The 18844-nt window shown below is 41.7% G+C and overlaps 1 protein-coding gene across 2 annotated transcripts; it reads right to left on the minus strand.

Annotated features, from left to right (window-relative positions):
- Window positions 1–1188: 1188 nt before the first annotated feature.
- aph1b (APH1B gamma secretase subunit) lies at window positions 1189–18408 on the minus strand. 2 transcript variants are annotated; one of them, XR_012592524.1, is made up of 7 exons: window positions 18111–18408; window positions 11322–11492; window positions 7645–7718; window positions 5836–5958; window positions 5467–5594; window positions 2379–3409; window positions 1189–2302 (listed from the first exon to the last, which is right to left on the minus strand). XR_012592524.1 is itself a non-coding variant. In XM_074624357.1 (6 exons), the coding sequence occupies exons 1-6, from the start codon at window positions 18221–18223 to the stop codon at window positions 3242–3244; spliced, it is 777 nt and encodes a 258-aa protein (XP_074480458.1). In that variant the 5' UTR covers window positions 18224–18408; the 3' UTR covers window positions 1189–3241. The 2 variants fall into 2 exon arrangements, 1 of the variants encoding a protein (XP_074480458.1); XM_074624357.1 differs by having other exon boundaries at window positions 1189–3409.
- Window positions 18409–18844: the final 436 nt, after the last annotated feature.

Genomic DNA, 18844 nt, shown 5'->3' on the forward strand with positions numbered 1-18844 from the left:
TAATGTTTACTTCCTTAGTTTAACATGTTAGCATTCTGACATTTGCTAATTAGCAAAAAAACAGGAGTTACAGCTGAGGATGATGGGAATGTCGTTAATTAAGTATTTTCCAGTCGTCATAAATCATCCAGCAGTCATAAAGTTTTGGTAAAAATTTTGACCAGATATTGTCGCTAGGTGAAAAGTTAAAGGAGCAGTGTGTAGGATTTGACAGCATCTAGTGGTGAGGTTGCAGATTACAACCAACTGAAACTTCTCCCGTGTGCCAAGCGGCACAGCTAACGGGCCAGCTAGCTGGTTAGCTTGTCCCCAGGCGGAGGGAGCGTTTAGACCCGGCGCTGCCGCTGGCCACCAGTACACTGTTCGGCTCATTTTCCGTAATCAGAGCAGCTCCAATGTCTGGTGGAACCGGCCCAAGAGCTAGCCAGCCAGCTGTCCGCTAATCTTGCTAATTCCATCACGAGTCAATGCCACACTGATTATAGAAAACGAGCCAAACAAAGTCATCACTGATCTGGTGATAGCAATGTGCTTTCCTCCGCTGGGACAAGAGTGTGTGGATGAAGCATTCAGATGTTCAATTTGACTCATTTACATTTTATGTGCCTCATAACGTTACGACTACACTGCACGCTTAGTCGTCGCTACGGCAAAACCTCACCTCAGCAAGTCGGTTTAGTTTATGCGTTAGTCAGCCTGCTACAACGGTCACTATGGTAACGTACACATAAAAATGGCCACCGTCCTGACCATCCTGCTACGTTGATTGGAATGGGAATGTCCGTTCTACTCCTATATTCTGTTTCTATGGGTCAGGCATTGACCTTGGATGGTTAAGGTTAGGATAGCGAGTTGGGCAGCGAGTCTCGCAAGAGTTTTTGCAACTTGTGATTTACCTTCTAGACCCGACCCCAATAGATCCCCCTAAATGCTACACACTGCTCTTTTAAGAGATCAGCATTTTTTTAATCACGATTCATCCTGAGGAGAACATGAATGTCTGTGGTGCCTGTGAATTGTACTGCGTTATAGTGGCATGTGTTTCTATTCATTTGTCCACCTTGTTTAGATCAATGAGGGGAGACTAAATAGTAATGTGAGCGCCACAAACCAAATCCTCCAAAATGACCACACAGTTGAATAAACACCTCTTAAAAACAATTCCAACAAAAACAATAAATGAGAACATTCATGAAGGAGGATTTATTGCAGGAATGTTGTACTAGTTTTAGCTACAGGTGTACCTAATGAACTGAGTCTTCTCTACCTGTGTGAACAAGCCAAATTCTCTCTGGAGTAAAGTGGCAGCACGACGCAGGAAAGCAACATGCTGAACGCATCTTCAACTATTTAACTAGTAGAAACACGGCAGACTGTAATCTATACAAATTGTACAAGTAGACCAACAACAAAAGAAAATCAGGTGCAAAAGGTTAACATTCATTGTTTGGAATTGATACCGTATCGGACACCGTTAACTCTTGCGCTCGCTCACAAACATAAAAAAAAAGGCAACAAAGAAATTAAACATTCAAAGATCACTGAGCTGACGCTTCCTCCTGTTCCTGGTCCTATTTCTGATTATATCATCATGGGTTTGTTTAATGTTACACAGAAGAGTGAGAATTAAAGTACAGGAACCTTCTGCTAATCTATATGGAAGATGAGTTTTTATTTGACTCCAGTTACCTTCAGATAATGAGCTAAATCAGGTAACTGACAGTATTAATTAAGATTGTCTAATTCCTCTCCAGTTTAGCTTAGAACGGAAACAGCAGTGGGACAAAACTTGTGATCAGTTAAACAGATTTGAGACAGGAGGGAGAATGGGAGGAAACATAGTAACGATGACAACCTTGCAAATTAAAATTTGAAATGTTTCTGCATTTGGCCTTCAAATTAGGAACCGTTAGCTTTGATTAAGACAGAAATACTTAATCTAACTTTAAGCTCGATTTATGCTTGCCGCAACTGCAAGGGTCGCACGGCCAAAGTGACGTCACCATCAGACACGTCCCTTTGCAGGGGTTCCGTGCGGCGGGTTTTCCCCCGTCTGCGCACATCCAAATTGTTCTAACCACACAGGCGGACAAAAGAACTTTGAGGAGCTTTGAGAATGTTTGCCGCAAGGTGAAACCTGCACGTAGTATAAAAGACTTAAACGTTTCCTCGTCACAATTCCACATCAGCTCATGTCCGTGCAGCCGTCTTTGTGGAAAGTATAACCGAAGATTTAGGGATGCACCAATTTATGGGCCGCAGATCGGTATGTTTGTTGGGCTATGTAAGTAATGTTATAGTGCTGTATAGCAGCTGAAAAGCTTTTGAAGCTGTTATTTTCAAAAGAAGAATCTTTTTCAGATGAAAGACGGTTATACATTTCAATGATGGCTGAATGACTTTAAAACAGTTCAGTGTTTTTATGATAAGGATTTGTTTGTTTGTTTGTTTCGTGGCACAAAGGGGGAATAAACAACAAAAATATTGGCATCGGCTATCGACCAAATTGTTACAATCGGTGCATCCCTATCAAGCGTGGAATCAAAAAGCAACTAAAGGAAGTCACGATGACTTCATCCTTATGTCCTACAGAAGTATTGAAGTCGTGACCTCATGATGGGATAAAACAAATAAACACCAGTCCATCTTCTCCCCGCTCAGCTGCTGTGTTCATTTCAAATCAAAGGCCAGTTCTTCTTACGCAGACTGAAGACATCACATCTTGAAAAAAGCTTAAAACTTCTCACTTTCTACACATCAAGGAATTAAAAATGCATTCATATTTACAGAGTTTTGTTCATAAATGATAAATCCACCCTTTGAAAGATTTGATACATTTGAAAAGAAGATTGCCGTCAGAAAAGCTGGAATATGTACAGAATGTAAAGAGTGTCGCCAACTTAGAATACCTTTCTGTAGGTTTGTTGTTTCTTTTAGATCATCAGGCGACAAACAGGCGACACCATCAGCCAGACGAAGAGATTTTGTATTTTTGACTAGAACCTCATCACACAACCAAACTGAGCTTCTGAGCTGGACACAAACCAAAATGATCTTTCTGTTCCTTTCCTGCTTTTACTTTCCTGTTTTTAGATTTAAGATGATGAAATACCTCTTAAACAGCAGAACAGAGGGTTAACACTGCTTCTTTGCTGTGTTCAGTGTGTGTGTGTGTGTGTGTGTGTGTGTGTGAACTCGGTGATCTTTGGATAGAGTCCTGCACACTGCCTGGCGTGCTGCGTTATCTGGGCCGGTGGTTGGCGAGCAGGAAGTCCTTGTCTTTGCAGGTGAGGCAGAGTTTGAGGTTCCTGAGGGAGCCGCCGGCGGAGTAAAATGCCCAGACGCCCATCAGGAACAAGATGACGTAGGTGGGAACCAGGCTGGCCACGTAGTCGGGGTTCTGGAAGGTCTGCGTGAGAAGACGAGAAACAGATATCAACATGGAAATACATTTGACTACATTTAGTGGTATCCTGCAGCTACACCACCTCATCAATGTGGCCTTTTGCAGGTTTTTCATTTTTAGTAGTGCCATTTTCTGTATTTCCATGGAGTCTGCCGTCTCTGAGCAGCTGTCAATCACTCGTGAACTCCGACCAAACAGTCAAACTAGGCAGCGCTGATCAAATATGAATCAATATTCTGTTACGTTAATGTCTATTTCTCACCCCAGATGTTCTCAGAATCATCTTGTAGTATACTGTTCAGCTGTAAAATGAGAAAGTTTGTGACATGGCAGCCATGTTCAGATCAAGTTTGGGAAAGACCAAGCACCGCCCACCAGCCGGAGTACAGCCAATAGGAACAGTCAATAGGAACGCGCTCTCTGAAATGGCCTGTGATTGGCCAAAGTCTTGATTTTCTAAAGCCTGAAAACAGAGCCATGAGGAGGTGCAGAAGTCTAGTTTTCTCACAGAACACTTGATTTACAATATGTTGACAGGTTATTATGGGATTTTTGCCCAATGATGCCAAAAATATTCTGCCTACAGCAGGTTTAAGCCACGAGACTAGAGCTGGTCGGATGATGCCGAAGCTCCAAAGCTTGTTTCACTCCTGTGAAGCGCACTGTTTTAGTACATTGTGTCAGAGCTTGTGTGAAATGTAGAATATCACCTGATTGATGAGGTCTGAAGCTTCAAACGTCACTGGTGTTTCAATCAGTTTGACAGTTTTGCAACTAAACTATGTGATCGGCACCAGGGCATGTGAGCGGGGGAGCGATGAGAATTTCCACTCCTCGCTCACGGAGCTGTTCGTTCCCTCTGCTACCCCGCTCAAAGCCGCTACGTTCAATATCCCTCTGCGCTCAACTCAGATTTTTCTAAATGCTTCTAATGTCCATCTTCATATTTTATGACATCACCCTAAAAAAAATCCTTGATGATTCGCCAGATTAGGGCTGAACGGTGGTGCAGTGGTTAGTACTGTCACCTCACAGCAAGAGGGTCGCAGGTTCAAATCCAGCTTGAGGCCCTTCTCTGTGGAGTTAGCATGTTCTCCCAATGTCAGTGTGGGTTTTCTCCGCTTCTCCAGCTGCCTCCCACAGTTCAAAGACATGCAGGTTAGGTTCATTGTCTCGTAGGTGTGAATGGTTGTCTGCTTCTATGTGTCAGCCCTGTGATAGTCTGGAGACCTGTCCAGGGTGTACCACGCGACCCTGAACAGGATAAGTGGTTACGGATAATAAATGATTCGTCGGATTAACTGAGCCAGTCTTTTTTTTTATTAAATAAACTTTTTTTTAATGAATATAACTCATCAGTTTCGTTTGATTGCTGCTACACCGTCCCTTTAACACAGGTGTGTGGCGGCGAGTTGGAAAGCACACGCATGTTTTTGAAAGGCTAAACGCCAACAAATATGGACTCAAGCAGAATATTTTGTTAGATTAAAAACACTTTTTTCAATAACTGTTGACTTTTGGACTTTACAACATTCTGGAGTTATTGGAAATGTTTGGGTCACACAAGTCTGAAACAATCATACGCAGCCGCCCCGCGCAAAATACACAGATTCCGGGTTGGGCTCACTCGGGCGTGCTTCAAATTCATGATGTGAGCGGTACCGGAGCAAAATTGGAGCAAGAGATAAGGCGACGCTCTAATTTTTAAAAAAATCTGCTCTGCACTCCATCCAAAATCCTTTTACTGTGTTTTTTATTAATTATTTGTTTTGTAACATATTGCACAATACCATCTACATTTAATTCAGCACAAGTATTATGGATTTAATATTATATAACACACGGGCTTCTGTGACTTTTATTGCACACATATGAAACTAAGACAATTCAAATCAGTTGTAGTGCTTCGGCCCGTCATGAAGGGATGCTGTAAGTTTTACAAGCCACCAGACGTCACTGTGTTTGTTTGATGCCCAGAAGCTTCAAATCTTTTTTTCAGCACAAATAGAAAGAAAGTCCCAAAGTTTCACCATCGCCTTCGACCCCCCAGCAACACTCACCAGACAGGAAACGATGAGGTGGCTGATGACGACAGCGGCCACCGCCCACCAGCGCTGCTTCTCGCAGGCGTCAAAGAAGACAACCCCCCAGAACATGTGAAGCAGGATGATGGCCATAGTCATGAAGGCTGAGAAAGGAACAGTGTTACATGCTGGATTCTGGAAACTCTAACTAACTTATTCCTCATCAAATTCACATTATTGCTGCCCCCACTTTTCGTTAACTCTCCTTTTGACAACCCAGAGGAAAGGGGTGGGAACAACTTTACAAACTAAATACATGCTTTTGTTCATGATGTCAAAAAAACAAAGTACACACTGTAGCGGACAGCTGTTTCATCTAACAAATGGGAATGTGGGCATTGGTACCTGAGGACAGGAAGTAGTGCTGAGAGTCTCCGTGGATCCCGACGGTCCCCGGCCCCACAGAGTCTGCCAGGATGTTCACCACCGAAAACGCTCCACTCATGAAGCCGAAGCCGAGGCCGGATACTGAGGCAAGACAACGAGGACAGTGTTTTATTCCACTCCACTGCATGGACAATATTAGCAGCCGGTTTAATTGATCATGGGGTATATGTTGGCCGATTAGCAACGAGAAACTGCAGTACAGAAGTTATAAAATATATGTTTACGGTAATTAAGAAACGGAAACCGTGTTTCACTCAGATCAGAGTTGTGATCAAGATCTTATGGAGGTCTAAAGCTGCCATTATAATAAATTAATTAATTGATGACTCAAATAAATAAATGAAATAAAGAAAGAAATGTATCAAATAAAAGTGCAGGTTAATTTAAAAGAATAAATAAAAATGCACAGAAATAGAAAAATGAAACATAACATTTATTTGACTACTTACTTATTTTTTTATTCTTACTTTATTTTTTTCTGTTTACATTAATTTCTGTTTTTAGTTATTTCCCTATTTATGCATTTCTCTATTTATTTTTTCTGCTTTTATTTATTTCTCTATTCCTTCACCCATATGTTAATGAAGGGGCTTGTCTTGATGGTGTCACTCAACAGCCACTGGTTGATGAATTTGAGAGTTCACAAATCTGTAAAACTGTACCTGTCTCGCCCCCCCTTATTGACATATGGTTGAGGAAATACAGAAATAAATAAAGGCAGAAATAAATAAATGGCCGGAGTCACTGCTCCTCTGCCTGCCTTCACTCACACACCGCGCGTTCTCGCTGTCTCGCTCCACCTCTAGACGTGCATGCTGCTCACTCCACACTGCAGAAGAGCTGGTTTAGCTCTGAGAATATCTAGTGAATGTACAGTGGACGTTTGTGCAGAAATAACTGCTGCAGCTCCTCCAGACCAACAGAGGTTTCCCGTGTCTTGTGAAGTGACGGGGCTCCGCAGAGAGAAACGTTATCTTCTCCGACCGGGTGCCGGTGTCTCCCTGCGTGCGCAGTCGAGAGGCGATAACGTTTCTCTTCCTGCTTCAGCCCCGGCACCGACCCGCTTTTGCTGAAGCAGGAAAAGCCAACACCAGGATCAGCATTGATTCATGGAGAGACCTTCGTCTGGTCAGCCAACATTACTGCCAAGCAGCTGAAATATAGAGTGATATTGTGCTTTTAGCTGACGTGTGTCGCCTCACTGTGTTGAGCGATGCTCGTTCATGTCTATTTAGAGCGAGCAAGGGCGAACCCGACGCTGACTTTCGTTGACTTAACAGCGACACCTGTGGCCGTTAACAAGCATTTCTGAAAGTTACAAATAGTCCCTTTAAGGGACTGGATTAATGTCTTTAAGTATCCCAGCGAGTTGTTTTGTGCTTCTGTGACGTTGGGGGACTTGAGATGCTGATTTTAGAAAAACGAAGCAGCAGAGACCGAGATACCTGACTTTTAGTCTGTAGTATGATGCATCTTTTGTTAGATATTCCCAGGCCAGTCTCACGTTTGTAACGCAGGCTTTCCACTCAAAATTTCAGAACCACAGAAGACATAATACTAGCACTAATACTACTAGTACTTCCATGACAAATAAACTGAATTTGATGTGTAAAATTGGTGGAGTGCCCCTTTAAACAATGAATACTTGGCAAATTATCAGTTTTTTAAACCCTCTTCAGCTGGAATAACACTTTGACTGTGTTTGCATGGCGATTTGGACAGAGAGTAAAAAGACAGATAGTGATGTGAAGTGAAGACTAAATGTACCGTAGGCCAGCTGCCGTATGGAGATCGGCATGGTTTCCTCTTGACTGAGAGTGAGGAGGCCTTCATTCGCTTTCCTGCAAGAAAAACCTGACAGATCAGCATTTCAGCTCCTAGTTTCACTGTGTGCTGGAAACAACAACATCAATTAGGAATATGTATGTCAGTCAGAGGAAGATGATACGCGCTTCAACAATGAAGCTTTACAGGAAAAAGACGAACGGTGGGAAACTGGAACAAACTGGGACACCAGAGGGACAAACACGCTGGGAAACTACTAGTCAGGGTGTGATGATGATGATAATGAAAACTCCACTTGATCTACAGGGTTCAATTAAAACTAAATCTTTTTCATTTCCTGTTATTTTTCATGCAGATTTGACTTTTTTCCAACAAATAACTCCAATACACAATTATTACCTCAGCTCGGCAATGAATATCAGGTGGTCTTTACAGAATCACATATTGTACACTTTCTTCTAACATTGACCTTTTTAGAGAGAATGCCACAGGTTTTAAGTTTTTCAAATGGCCACTGGTTTCCATCTTTCATTCCAGACTATTTTTTAGAGATGAACGGATTAGTCATTAGTTCATCGATTAGTCGTTAGTCCATCCATTAGTCGTTAATTCATCCATTAGTCGTTAGTCCATCCATTAGTCGTTAGTCCATCCATTAGTCGTTAGTCCATCCATTAGTCGTTAGTCCACCCATTAGTCGTTAGTCCACCCATTAGTCGTTAGTCCACCCATTAGTCGTTAGTCCACCCATTAGTCGTTAGTCCATCCATTAGTCGTTAGTTCATCCATTAGTCGATAGACGGAAAATAAATTTGCAACTATTTCTAAGTTTGTTTAAAGCAAAAGGTCACTGGTTCTAGCCGATCAAATATGAACATTTGATGGTTTTCTTTGTCTCTGATGAGAATAAACTGAATATATTAGGGTTTTGGACTGTTGGTCGGACAAAACAAGACATTTGATGACATCACCTTGGGTTCTGGGGAATTGTGTTGGAATTTTCATAAATTATTGACATTTCATAAACCAAACAATTGATCGATTAATCAAGAAAATAATCAGATTAATAGAGTTGCAGCCCAAAACCTAAAATACCATCATACTTACAACTTGAGAGCACATTAGGGATGCTAATTTTGAAAAGAATTCTGAACCGATAACCGACCCTCGTTAACCGATTATTAACCGTTAACCGACGGGATTAGTGCCTCGCATGCAGCGGTGCTCCAGCTGCAGTGTATGAGCACAACAGACAACTGAGTCCCCAGCAGCCCCTGTAGCCCCTGTAGCCAGCCGTGTAGTGTCGTGGACATGCAATGTGTGTCCCTCCCTGGTAGTTTTGTATGATAAAAGACAGCACCGGCCATTCATTTCACTTCAGGATAAATGACAGAATATTACACTTTAGTGGCCTCTAGTGGCTACTGTTGTTCATTAACATAAGCTTTGTCCCAATTCCAGACTACATACTAACTCTAAGCAGTGTGTGACAAAATTAGGTATGTTCAAAACAAAACAATGCACTTGATTTTTGGATGTGCTGTTCATGGACACTATTGATGCAATGAAGGCACAAAATAAAAGCTGGTAAAACAGCTGCAGAAAGAGCTTAACAAATTCATTTTAAATCTTTAGAAAGATATTTTGGCAGTGGCATTTTCAAATCAGTTTGATTGACTTCTGACTGCTTTAAGTATGTTGATTTGTTGTACACTAACTACACAGTAAAAAGTAGTATATAGAATACTGTATACTGAGTACAATTAGTATCCCTCCTGAAATCAGAAATGCTTCATCTCTAGACACTTTCAAAAAGCATCTCAAGCACCACCTGTTCATCAAGGCCTATGACCTTTAACTCTCCCTACACATCACTCTTTTAATTACCTGGTTTGATTTATTAGTATGATTTTGAGTGCTCTCTTTGTAAAGCGTCCTTGGGTTTCTTGAAAGGCGCTATACAAGTCCAATTTATTATTATTATTATTATTATTATTATTATTATTATTATGATGTAGTATGGATTTTGGACACAGCAGCATCTTAGTTGATCTAATAGTTTCTGCCATCAGGATTATATCTACATTTTCCTCCCTTCCTTCAGTTATGTTAAACTTCTTACTTAGCTTAGCTATTATAAAAAAAAAAGCAGTGTAAAAAAAAAAATCCACTGCTGTCACAAAAAAGATACTAAAAATCAAATTAAACATAATAAAACATTCAACTCTACAATGAAGGATGTGATGGAAATCTGATGACAATCATTATGATGGTGAAAGACTTAGGACCAGATGAAATGATTCACACTGAATATTAGGGATGGAACGGTTCAGGTAAAAAATCTGAATCGTTCGGTTCTCTAGTCACAGTTCAGGTCGTGTATGAATTGTTCGGTTCATTTGAAATAAGTTATGAGGCCGATTGTGTTTTATTTCATGTAGAGTTAGGCTCCCGTTTATTGTCACACTAGAAATCAAGGCCTATGGAAGGAGGCTGGGACACGGGCGGACATGAGTCTTGAGGTACGGGGGTTTAACACATGCGCAGTGTAACTGAAGCTGCGGTCGTGCGTTGCTATTGGCTCAATTTCGGCGAGTGCAGACCAGATTTTATTGCGCATGTGTTGATGAAGCGTGACCCAGCCTCTTTCACGGATGAAGTGCGGCTGTCAGTCAGTTTAGGAAATGGCGAGTAGACACGATAAAGTCCAGTTAGAGGATCCACCAGCATCGTTTGGCTCTGCTGTATGGAGCATTACAGATTTAGTGTTACCATGAAAATGACGGGAAAAAAGTGGTGGAATAAACGGTGACTGTGTGAGCACTGTGCAACACGTGTGGTGATGCTAGCGGCAACACTCCGGGTAGAAAAGAGCAACTCCTTCTCCCCGCAGCATTTAAACAGCCTCTACATGCAGATTCAGACTCAGATTCAGACTCAGACTCAGACAGGGTAAAAACACAACTACAGCATCGGGGAGGTTTATAGAGAAAGATATGCAGCCTTATGGAGTCGTGGAGGATGCTGGATTTCAACATATGATTAACGTAACGTTACTTGAGCCGCGCTATACACTTAAGCAACACAGTAATTCCAGCAGCACAATCCCTGTTATGTGTTTTATAGTTATTAATTATTTTTAAATAACACGGTGACACAGACATCCAACCATATTCCCTCAAATACTGCACTTTGTGAGTGGAAAAACTAATCTTTCAATTAAGAGCTGATAATCAGGGAATTGAGACATATGTTATACTGTTCTTTTTTTTAATTATTATTATAGTTCTGGTTGAGCTTATGCTTAAATATATGTTGATGGCCTTAGTCTATAATTTCATCATAATTATATTAAAATAACAAAGATGCATATTTTTTTGCACTAATGACTGTAGAAGACCTATTCTTTCAATTAATATTTTACAATGAAGAAGTGTTTATGTTCCTTATGGAAGCCATACTTTTGTTAAGGCAAACATTTGTTAACTTATTTTTGCCAAATAAATGAAAAGCATGTTGAAATCACAACCGAAAACCGTGATATGAACCGAACGGTGAATTTTGTGAACCGTTCCATCCCTACTGTATATAAATCTGTCAGTGAGACTGTGTTGAGGATGACAGTGTGTAAAACAGTCAGACAGCTGTGGACAACTCACTTGAGCAGCTTGTAGTAAGCGAAGCGGAAGGTTTCCTGCAGCAGGACGGACAGCACCACGCCGAAGATGAGGAGACCTTTCTGCTGCGTCGCGCTGTCCTTATTACTGATCTGAACCGAGATGAACCACACCAGAGAGGCCAGCAGCAGAGACACCAGCCAGAAAAACGCTCTGAGAAGAAAAATAAATAGATACACAATTAGATATATGAAAAGGGCTCAGGACAGGCAGGTGTGACATTAGTTCAATTATGAGGGGATTGCTAAAGTTAATGTCCAATCGGTGTGTGCATATGCAAAAACAATGTCGGACTCCGTAGTTTTCTCTGGACCCCTCCCCAATTTGACCAGTGACGACATGTATAGCCGCATGAAGTCATTCCACAGCTGGCTGTCGTGGTGGTGTCCAGCAAACGATGTGGGTTTCATTGACAATTGGAACCCTTTCTGGGGAATTCCTGGTCTGATTAGGAGAGACGGCATTCATCCTACTTTGGATGGTGCAGCTCTCTTATCCAGAAATCTGACCAAGATTGTTGGTGGAACAAATCCATGACAAACCAGGGGTCATTCCAGGACGCAGAGCTGTAGTCTTACACACTTCTCTGCGCTTCCATTAGAGCAGTTACCCACCCATAGCTTAACCCCAAACCTAACTGAGACTGTGTCTGCCCCACCTAAATTAATTAAATCAAAAGTAAACAGAAGAGGAGTTAAACATAATAATCTAATAAAATATAACACTAGCACTGCAATAAAGCAACAAAACAGGAGAATTAAATGTGGACTCTTAAATATCAGATCTCTGTCATCTAAAGCTCTACTAGTAAATTATTTAATATCAGATAATCACATTGATTTATTTTGTCTTACTGAAACCTGGCTGTGTCAGGAAGAATATGTCAGCCTAAACGAATCCACTCCCCCGAGTCATATTAATACTCACATTCCTCGAGACACCGGCCGAGGAGGTGGAGTTGCAGCCATCTTCGACTCAAGCCTATTAATAAACCCTAAAACTAAACTAAATTATAACTCATTTGAAAGCCTTGTTCTTAGTCTTTCACACCCAACCTGGAAAGCACTACAGCCAATTTTATTTGTTATAGTGTACCGCGCTCCAGGCCCATATTCTGAATTTCTATCTGAATTCTCAGAGTTTCTATCAAGCTTAGTCCTGAAAACAGATAGTCATTATAGTAGGTGATTTTAATATTCATGTGGACGTTGATAATGATAGCCTCAGTACTGCGTTTATCTCTTTATTAGATTCAATTGGTTTCTCGCAGAACGTGCATAAACCCACTAACCGCTTTAACCACACCCTCGACCTTGTTATGTCATATGGCGTTGAAATTGAACATTTAATTGTTTTTCCACAGAACTCTCTTTTATCAGACCATTATTTAATCACTTTTGAATTCTTATTACTAGACTATACACCATCAGATAAAAGTGTGTACACTAGATGTCTATCCGATAGTGTTGTAGCTAAATTTAAGGAAGTGATTCCATCAGCATTAAATTCAATACCATGTCTCAATATAACAGAGGACTCGTATGTTAATTTTAGCCCTACCCAAATTGATCATCTTGTAGATAGTGCTACAGACTCACTGCGAGTCACACTTGATTCTGTTGCCCCTCTAAAAAAGAAGTTAGTAAAACAAAGGAAGTCAGCTCCATGGTATAACCCTCAAACACGCAAATTAAAGCAAGCATCGAGGAAACTGGAAAGGATATGGCGTTCCACCAAACAGGAAGAATCTCATTTAGTCTGGCAAGATAGTCTTAAAACATATAGGAAGGCTCTCCGTGATGCCAGAGCAGCCCATTACTCATCATTAATAGAGAAAAATAAGAACAACCCTAGGTTTCTATTCAGCACTGTAGCCAGGCTGACAGAAAGTCACAGCTCTATTGAGCCATGTATTCCTACAACCCTCAGTAGTAGTGACTTCATGAGTTTCTTTAATGATAAAATCATAACTATTAGAGACAAAATTAATCACCTCCTACCGTCAACTGGTACCAATTTATCCTCAAACTTAGGAACCTTAGAAACAGCTGTACAACCTGATATATATTTAGACTGCTTTTCTCCTATCGATCTCCACAAATTAACCTCACTGATCTCATCTAAATCATCTACCTGTCTCCTAGACCCTATTCCAACTAGACTGCTTAAAGAAGTTTTACCTCTAGTTAGCACCTCTTTACTGGATATGATCAATGTGTCTTTACTAACAGGCTATGTACCACAGTCCTTTAAAGTAGCTGTAATTAAACCTCTTCTTAAAAAGCCCACTCTTGATCCAGAGGTCCTAGCCAACTATAGACCTATATCTAACCTTCCCTTTACCTAAAAAATACTCGAGAAAGTAGTTGCCAGTCAGCTGTGTGACTTTCTACAGAACAATCATTTATTCGAAGATTATCAGTCAGGATTTAGAGTGCACCATAGCACAGAGACAGCACTAGTGAAAATTACAAATGACCTTCTAATGGCATCGGACAAAGGACTTGTCTCTGTACTTGTCTTGCTAGATCTCAGTGCTGCTTTCGACACCATTGACCATGACATCCTATTACAAAGACTGGAACATTTAATTGGCATTAAAGGAACTGCACTAAGTTGGTTTAAGTCCTATTTATCAGATCGATCTCAGTTTGTACATGTCAACGATCAAATCAAATCAAATCAAATCAATTTATTTTTGTATAGCGTCAAATCACAACAGAAGTTATCTCAAAACGATGAGTCCTCCATGTACGCCAAAGTTAGTCACGGAGTTCCACAGGGTTCTGTACTTGGACCAATTCTATTTACCTTATATATGCTTCCCTTGGGCAATGTTATTAGAAAACACTCCATAAACTTTCATTGTTATGCAGATGATACCCAATTATATCTATCAATCAAGCCAGACGAAACAAACCAGTTAACTAAACTTCAAGCATGCCTTAAGGACATAAAAACCTGGATGACCTGCAATTTCCTGATGTTAAACTCAGACAAAACTGAAGTTATTGTACTAGGCCCTGAGCACCTCCGAAACAAATTATCTAATGATATAGTTACTTTAGATGGCATTGCCCTGGCCTCCAGCACCACCGTAAGGAATCTGGGAGTTGTCTTCGACCAGGATATGTCCTTTAACTCTCACATAAAACAAACCTCACGGACTGCCTTCTTTCATCTACGTAACATTGCGAAGATCAGGCACATCCTGTGTCAAAATGATGCAGAAAAATTAGTCCATGCATTTGTTACCTCTAGACTCGATTACTGCAATTCCTTATTATCAGGCTGCTCCAATAAGTCTCTTAAGACTCTCCAGTTGATCCAGAATGCTGCAGCACGTGTACTGACTACAACTAGAAAAAGAGATCATATTACGCCTGTATTAGCTTCTCTGCACTGGCTGCCTGTAAAATCCAGAATAGATTTTAAAATCGTCCTCCTCACCTACAAAGCGCTAAACGGTCAGGCCCCATCATATCTTAAAGAGCTCATAGTACCCTACTACACCACTAGAGCACTGCGCTCACAGACTGCAGGGTTACTTGAGGTTCCTAGAGTCTCCAAAAGTAGAATGGGAGCAAGAGCCTTCAGCTATCAAGCTCCTCTTCTCTGGAACCAGCTCCCAGTTTCAGTCCGGGAGGCAGACACCGTCTCTACATTTAAGAGTAGGCTAAAGACTTTCCTCTTTGATAACGCTTATACTTAAGCTGCTATAGGCATAGACTGCCGGGGGACTTCCTATGACACACTGTCATAAGGAACTTCCTATGACACACTGAGCTCCCCTCTCCTTCTGTATATACTCATGTCCCATGTCCATGTTGTTACTAACTTCATTCCTTCCCGGGAGTCCTTGTGCCTCCTTGTCTCGCAGCTAACCGTGGAGCGGGGTCACACCTGGAGTGAGGTCATACCTGGAGCGAGGTTATACCTGGAGCATGGGTACACTTGGATCTTGGTGGTCTCCGGTATTGTGGCTGCATCTGCTGCCGCATCGGTGCCTGCTTGACACCAACTGCTACCATCCCTAATTAACTACGTCTGTACGAGGGACTACCAATGCTAACGAGGGATTTCCAACACCTAGTGACAATGTGGCAGCCTGGAGAATAACACTTCTCAATCACTGCCAAAGACATCAAGAGCTCCCAGCAAGCATGCTGATGCTGCAGGAACCAACGCACAGGCATCGATCGCAGGGACGTCCCACACCAATACACATGGACGTACTGAGGAGAGATGCTGGACAGTGCTGGCTTTCCGATAGTTGTATTATCACTCTTTCCATCCACCACTATTGGTTTTGTGTTATCAGTCCTACCTGTATTAGCTATTACAGCTGCTAGACTGCTATTGTGGCTGGGTTTTTTTTTTCTCTCTCTCTCTCTCTCTCTCTCTCTCTCTCTCTCTCTCTCTCTCTCACTCTCTCTCACTCTCACTCTCTCTCACTCTCTCACTCTCTCACTCTCTCTCTCACTCACTCTCTCACTCTCTCTCTCACTCTCACTATCTATCTATCCCCCCAGCCGGTCTCGGCAGATGGCCGCCCGCCCTGCGCCCGGTTCTGCTCCAGGTTTCTTCCCAGTAATCGGGGAGTTTTTCCTGGCCACAGTGCGCTTGGTGGATCCTGTTGGGTCTCTAAACTATGGTGTACGGTCATAGACCTGCTCTATATATATATATATATATATATATATATATATATATATATATATATATAAAGCGTCTTGAGATAACTTCTGTTGTGATTTGACGCTATACAAAAATAAATTGATTTGATTGCTGAATGTGTTCTTTAGTTTGCTTTCAGTCCAATAATTTTCTGCATATATCCAAATGTTATAACATCTATATTTACCTGTTTATGTTTTATTAAGACTTCCTTCAAGTCGTTGTAGTCACAATTAGCTGTGAATGAGGACACAGACATGCAGCCTTAAAGTCTAAATAAATGATCTAACTCAGGCACTTCCCACAGGGTATTCATTTTTCGACAGGTTGTTCATTTTTGGCACAACACTGGCCTGAGGATCAGGTACCAAACCAAGCTGAAATGTCCTCTACGGCTTACAAGAGACAGCAGGACAGGAACGTTCATTTCATAGTCATTGACATTAGGGGTGTAACGATTCATCTACTACATCGATGTATCGATTTATGTTCCTACGATACAACTACATCGATAGGTACTCGGCAAGTTGTCCTTCACGGGGGACGTATATCGATATAAAATCAATTTGAAACGCAAAAAATCGATTGTATGGATATTAAGGATTTGCGCCTTGTATTGAAGGACGACTAACAGAGTTATATGAAAGTGTTTTTAAGCATTTGTATAAGTAAAGAAATGTTAAACGTAACTCCGGTTCTCCAGACATGCGGCAGCTCTGGACTCCTCCTCTCTCAGCCGGTAGCGGCTGGAGGGAGATGAGCAGCGCTCTGCATGAGACGAATAAATAAAATGTGTACTTTTACTCTGATACATTTCCTACCTAAAATGTGTACTTTTACTCCACTATATTTCCTAAATAAAATGTATACTTTTACTTCACTACATTTCCTTATAACATGTGTACTTTTACTCTGAAAGGTAACGCAAAATATGTTTGTTTATTTCGCTCTTTAAAATGTCAAAGCAGCTGTGAAACGTCTGAAGTCACTGTTAGTTACGTTTATGCAGCCTGGTTTAAGTGATGGACGACAATCTGTGCAACTCACTAAAGCCCTCCTTTACGGTTCCATTATCAGACACAATATCAATATCACGTTTCATTGTCCCAAAAATGACAGTAAAAAGTGAATGGGGGTCTGAATCCAGAGCAGAGAACAGTACTGTTCTGAATCCAGAGCAGATAACAGTACTGTTCTGAATCCAGAGCAGATAACAGTACTGTTCTGAATCCAGAGCAGAGAACGGTACTGTTCTGAATCCAGAGCAGAGAACAGTACTGTTCTGAATCCAGAGCCGATCACAATATTGTTCTGAATCCAGAGCAGATAACAGTACTGTTCTGAATCCAGAGCAGAGAACAGTACTGTTCTGAATCCAGAGCAGAGAACAGTACTGTTCTGAATCCAGAGCAGAGAACAGTACTGTTCTGAATCCAGAGCAGAGAACAGTACTGTTCTGAATCCAGAGCCGATCACAATACTGTTCTGAATCCAGAGCAGAGAACAGTACTGTTCTGAATCCAGAGTAGAGAACAGTACTGTTCTGAATCCAGAGCAGAGAACAGTACTGTTCTGAATCCAGAGTAGAGAACAGTACTGTTCTGAATCCAGAGCAGAGAACAGTACTGTTCTGAATCCAGAGCAGATAACAGTACTGTTCTGAATCCAGAGCAGATCACGGTACTGTTCTGAATCCAGAGCAGATCACGGTACTGTTCTGAATCCAGAGCAGATCACGGTTAGCTCATTAATGTTGTGTTTGGTTTAAAAGCTGAGATCAAATAACGTTTGGACTCTAAAAGTGGATATTTGAGTTACCGGATGTGGTGCTTCTTACTGGATATGTGTGACAGCAAGCCTGGACAGATTAGTATTTACTGAAAGTGTGACTAGTCAAAAAAGAAACTAGCAAAAGATGTCCGGAAGTGGAAGCTAATAGCAGCAGCTAGCTAATGATGCGCTCTGTTAGCTAGCCAGCTAGCTGTGGTAAACACTGGGTGGGTTCTATCTCATTAAACACGACAGGATCAGCCTACTGTGACGAGGATCAGTTGATTATCACCCTGCTGTGGTGAATATAGGTTAAAGTCTCACCCTGCTATGAGGAAGATGACCCTCAGCGGCTCCCGGGCGATGGTGAAGAGGAACAGAGAGATGGCTGGGCCGAACGCGATGAAGGTGCATCCGAAGAACACCGCCGCCGTCATCCTGCTCTCTGCGAGGGGGGGTCAGCGGCCAGCAGCGACACCTCAAACAAAAGCCTCGTCTTCTTCCTTACAACGGGGATAATGATAAGAACAGTAGCCTGCTGGTGGAGTTGATGGTCTGGATCCCTCTTACACCATGGATGGATACAGCAGTGGATCACACGGTCTGCTCATGACGTCACATGACCGAGGGGAAGGAACAACTTCTTCTTCGTGGGTTTTAACGGCGGTAGGCAACCAGTGTCTGAGCTGCATTACCGCCCCCTTCTGCTGCGGAGTGTGGATCACAGATTAAATCCTATGCATTACAGCAGCAGTGGGTAGAAATGAAGCAAATATGATTCAAAAAAGTTATTTTTATAAAACAGTCATTGTATCCTGACAGTAGTGCATGAGACAGGTAATCTGAAAAAAATCATGTCCCTCTGTGTCTTCTGGTACAGGTAATCTGAAAAAAATCATGTCCCTCTGTGTCTTCTGGTGTCCTCCGGTGTCCTCCGGTGCTCCTAACGGCATCTGCAAGATTTCACAGACCGAAGGAAAACAACCAATCAGAGCCGATCAAACGGTCAAACTAGGTTTCAAGGTTCAACGTTCTTTATTTTGTTTTTATTTTACATA

Source organism: Sebastes fasciatus, chromosome 2 (genome assembly GCF_043250625.1).
Source record: "Sebastes fasciatus isolate fSebFas1 chromosome 2, fSebFas1.pri, whole genome shotgun sequence".
Lineage (NCBI taxonomy): Eukaryota > Metazoa > Chordata > Actinopteri > Perciformes > Sebastidae > Sebastes > Sebastes fasciatus.

Coding starts and splice junctions, on each gene's coding strand:
- aph1b (XM_074624357.1), bottom strand. CDS start 18,223: ATGACGGCGGCGGTGTTCTTCGGATGCACCTTCATCGCGTTCGGCCCA. Junction 11,493..18,110: donor GTCATCTTCCTCATAGCAGG/GTGAGACTTTAA, acceptor TTTTCTTCTCAG/AGCGTTTTTCTGGCTGGTGT. Junction 5,959..7,644: donor CATACGGCAGCTGGCCTACG/GTACATTTAGTC, acceptor GTCTTGCCTCAG/TATCCGGCCTCGGCTTCGGC.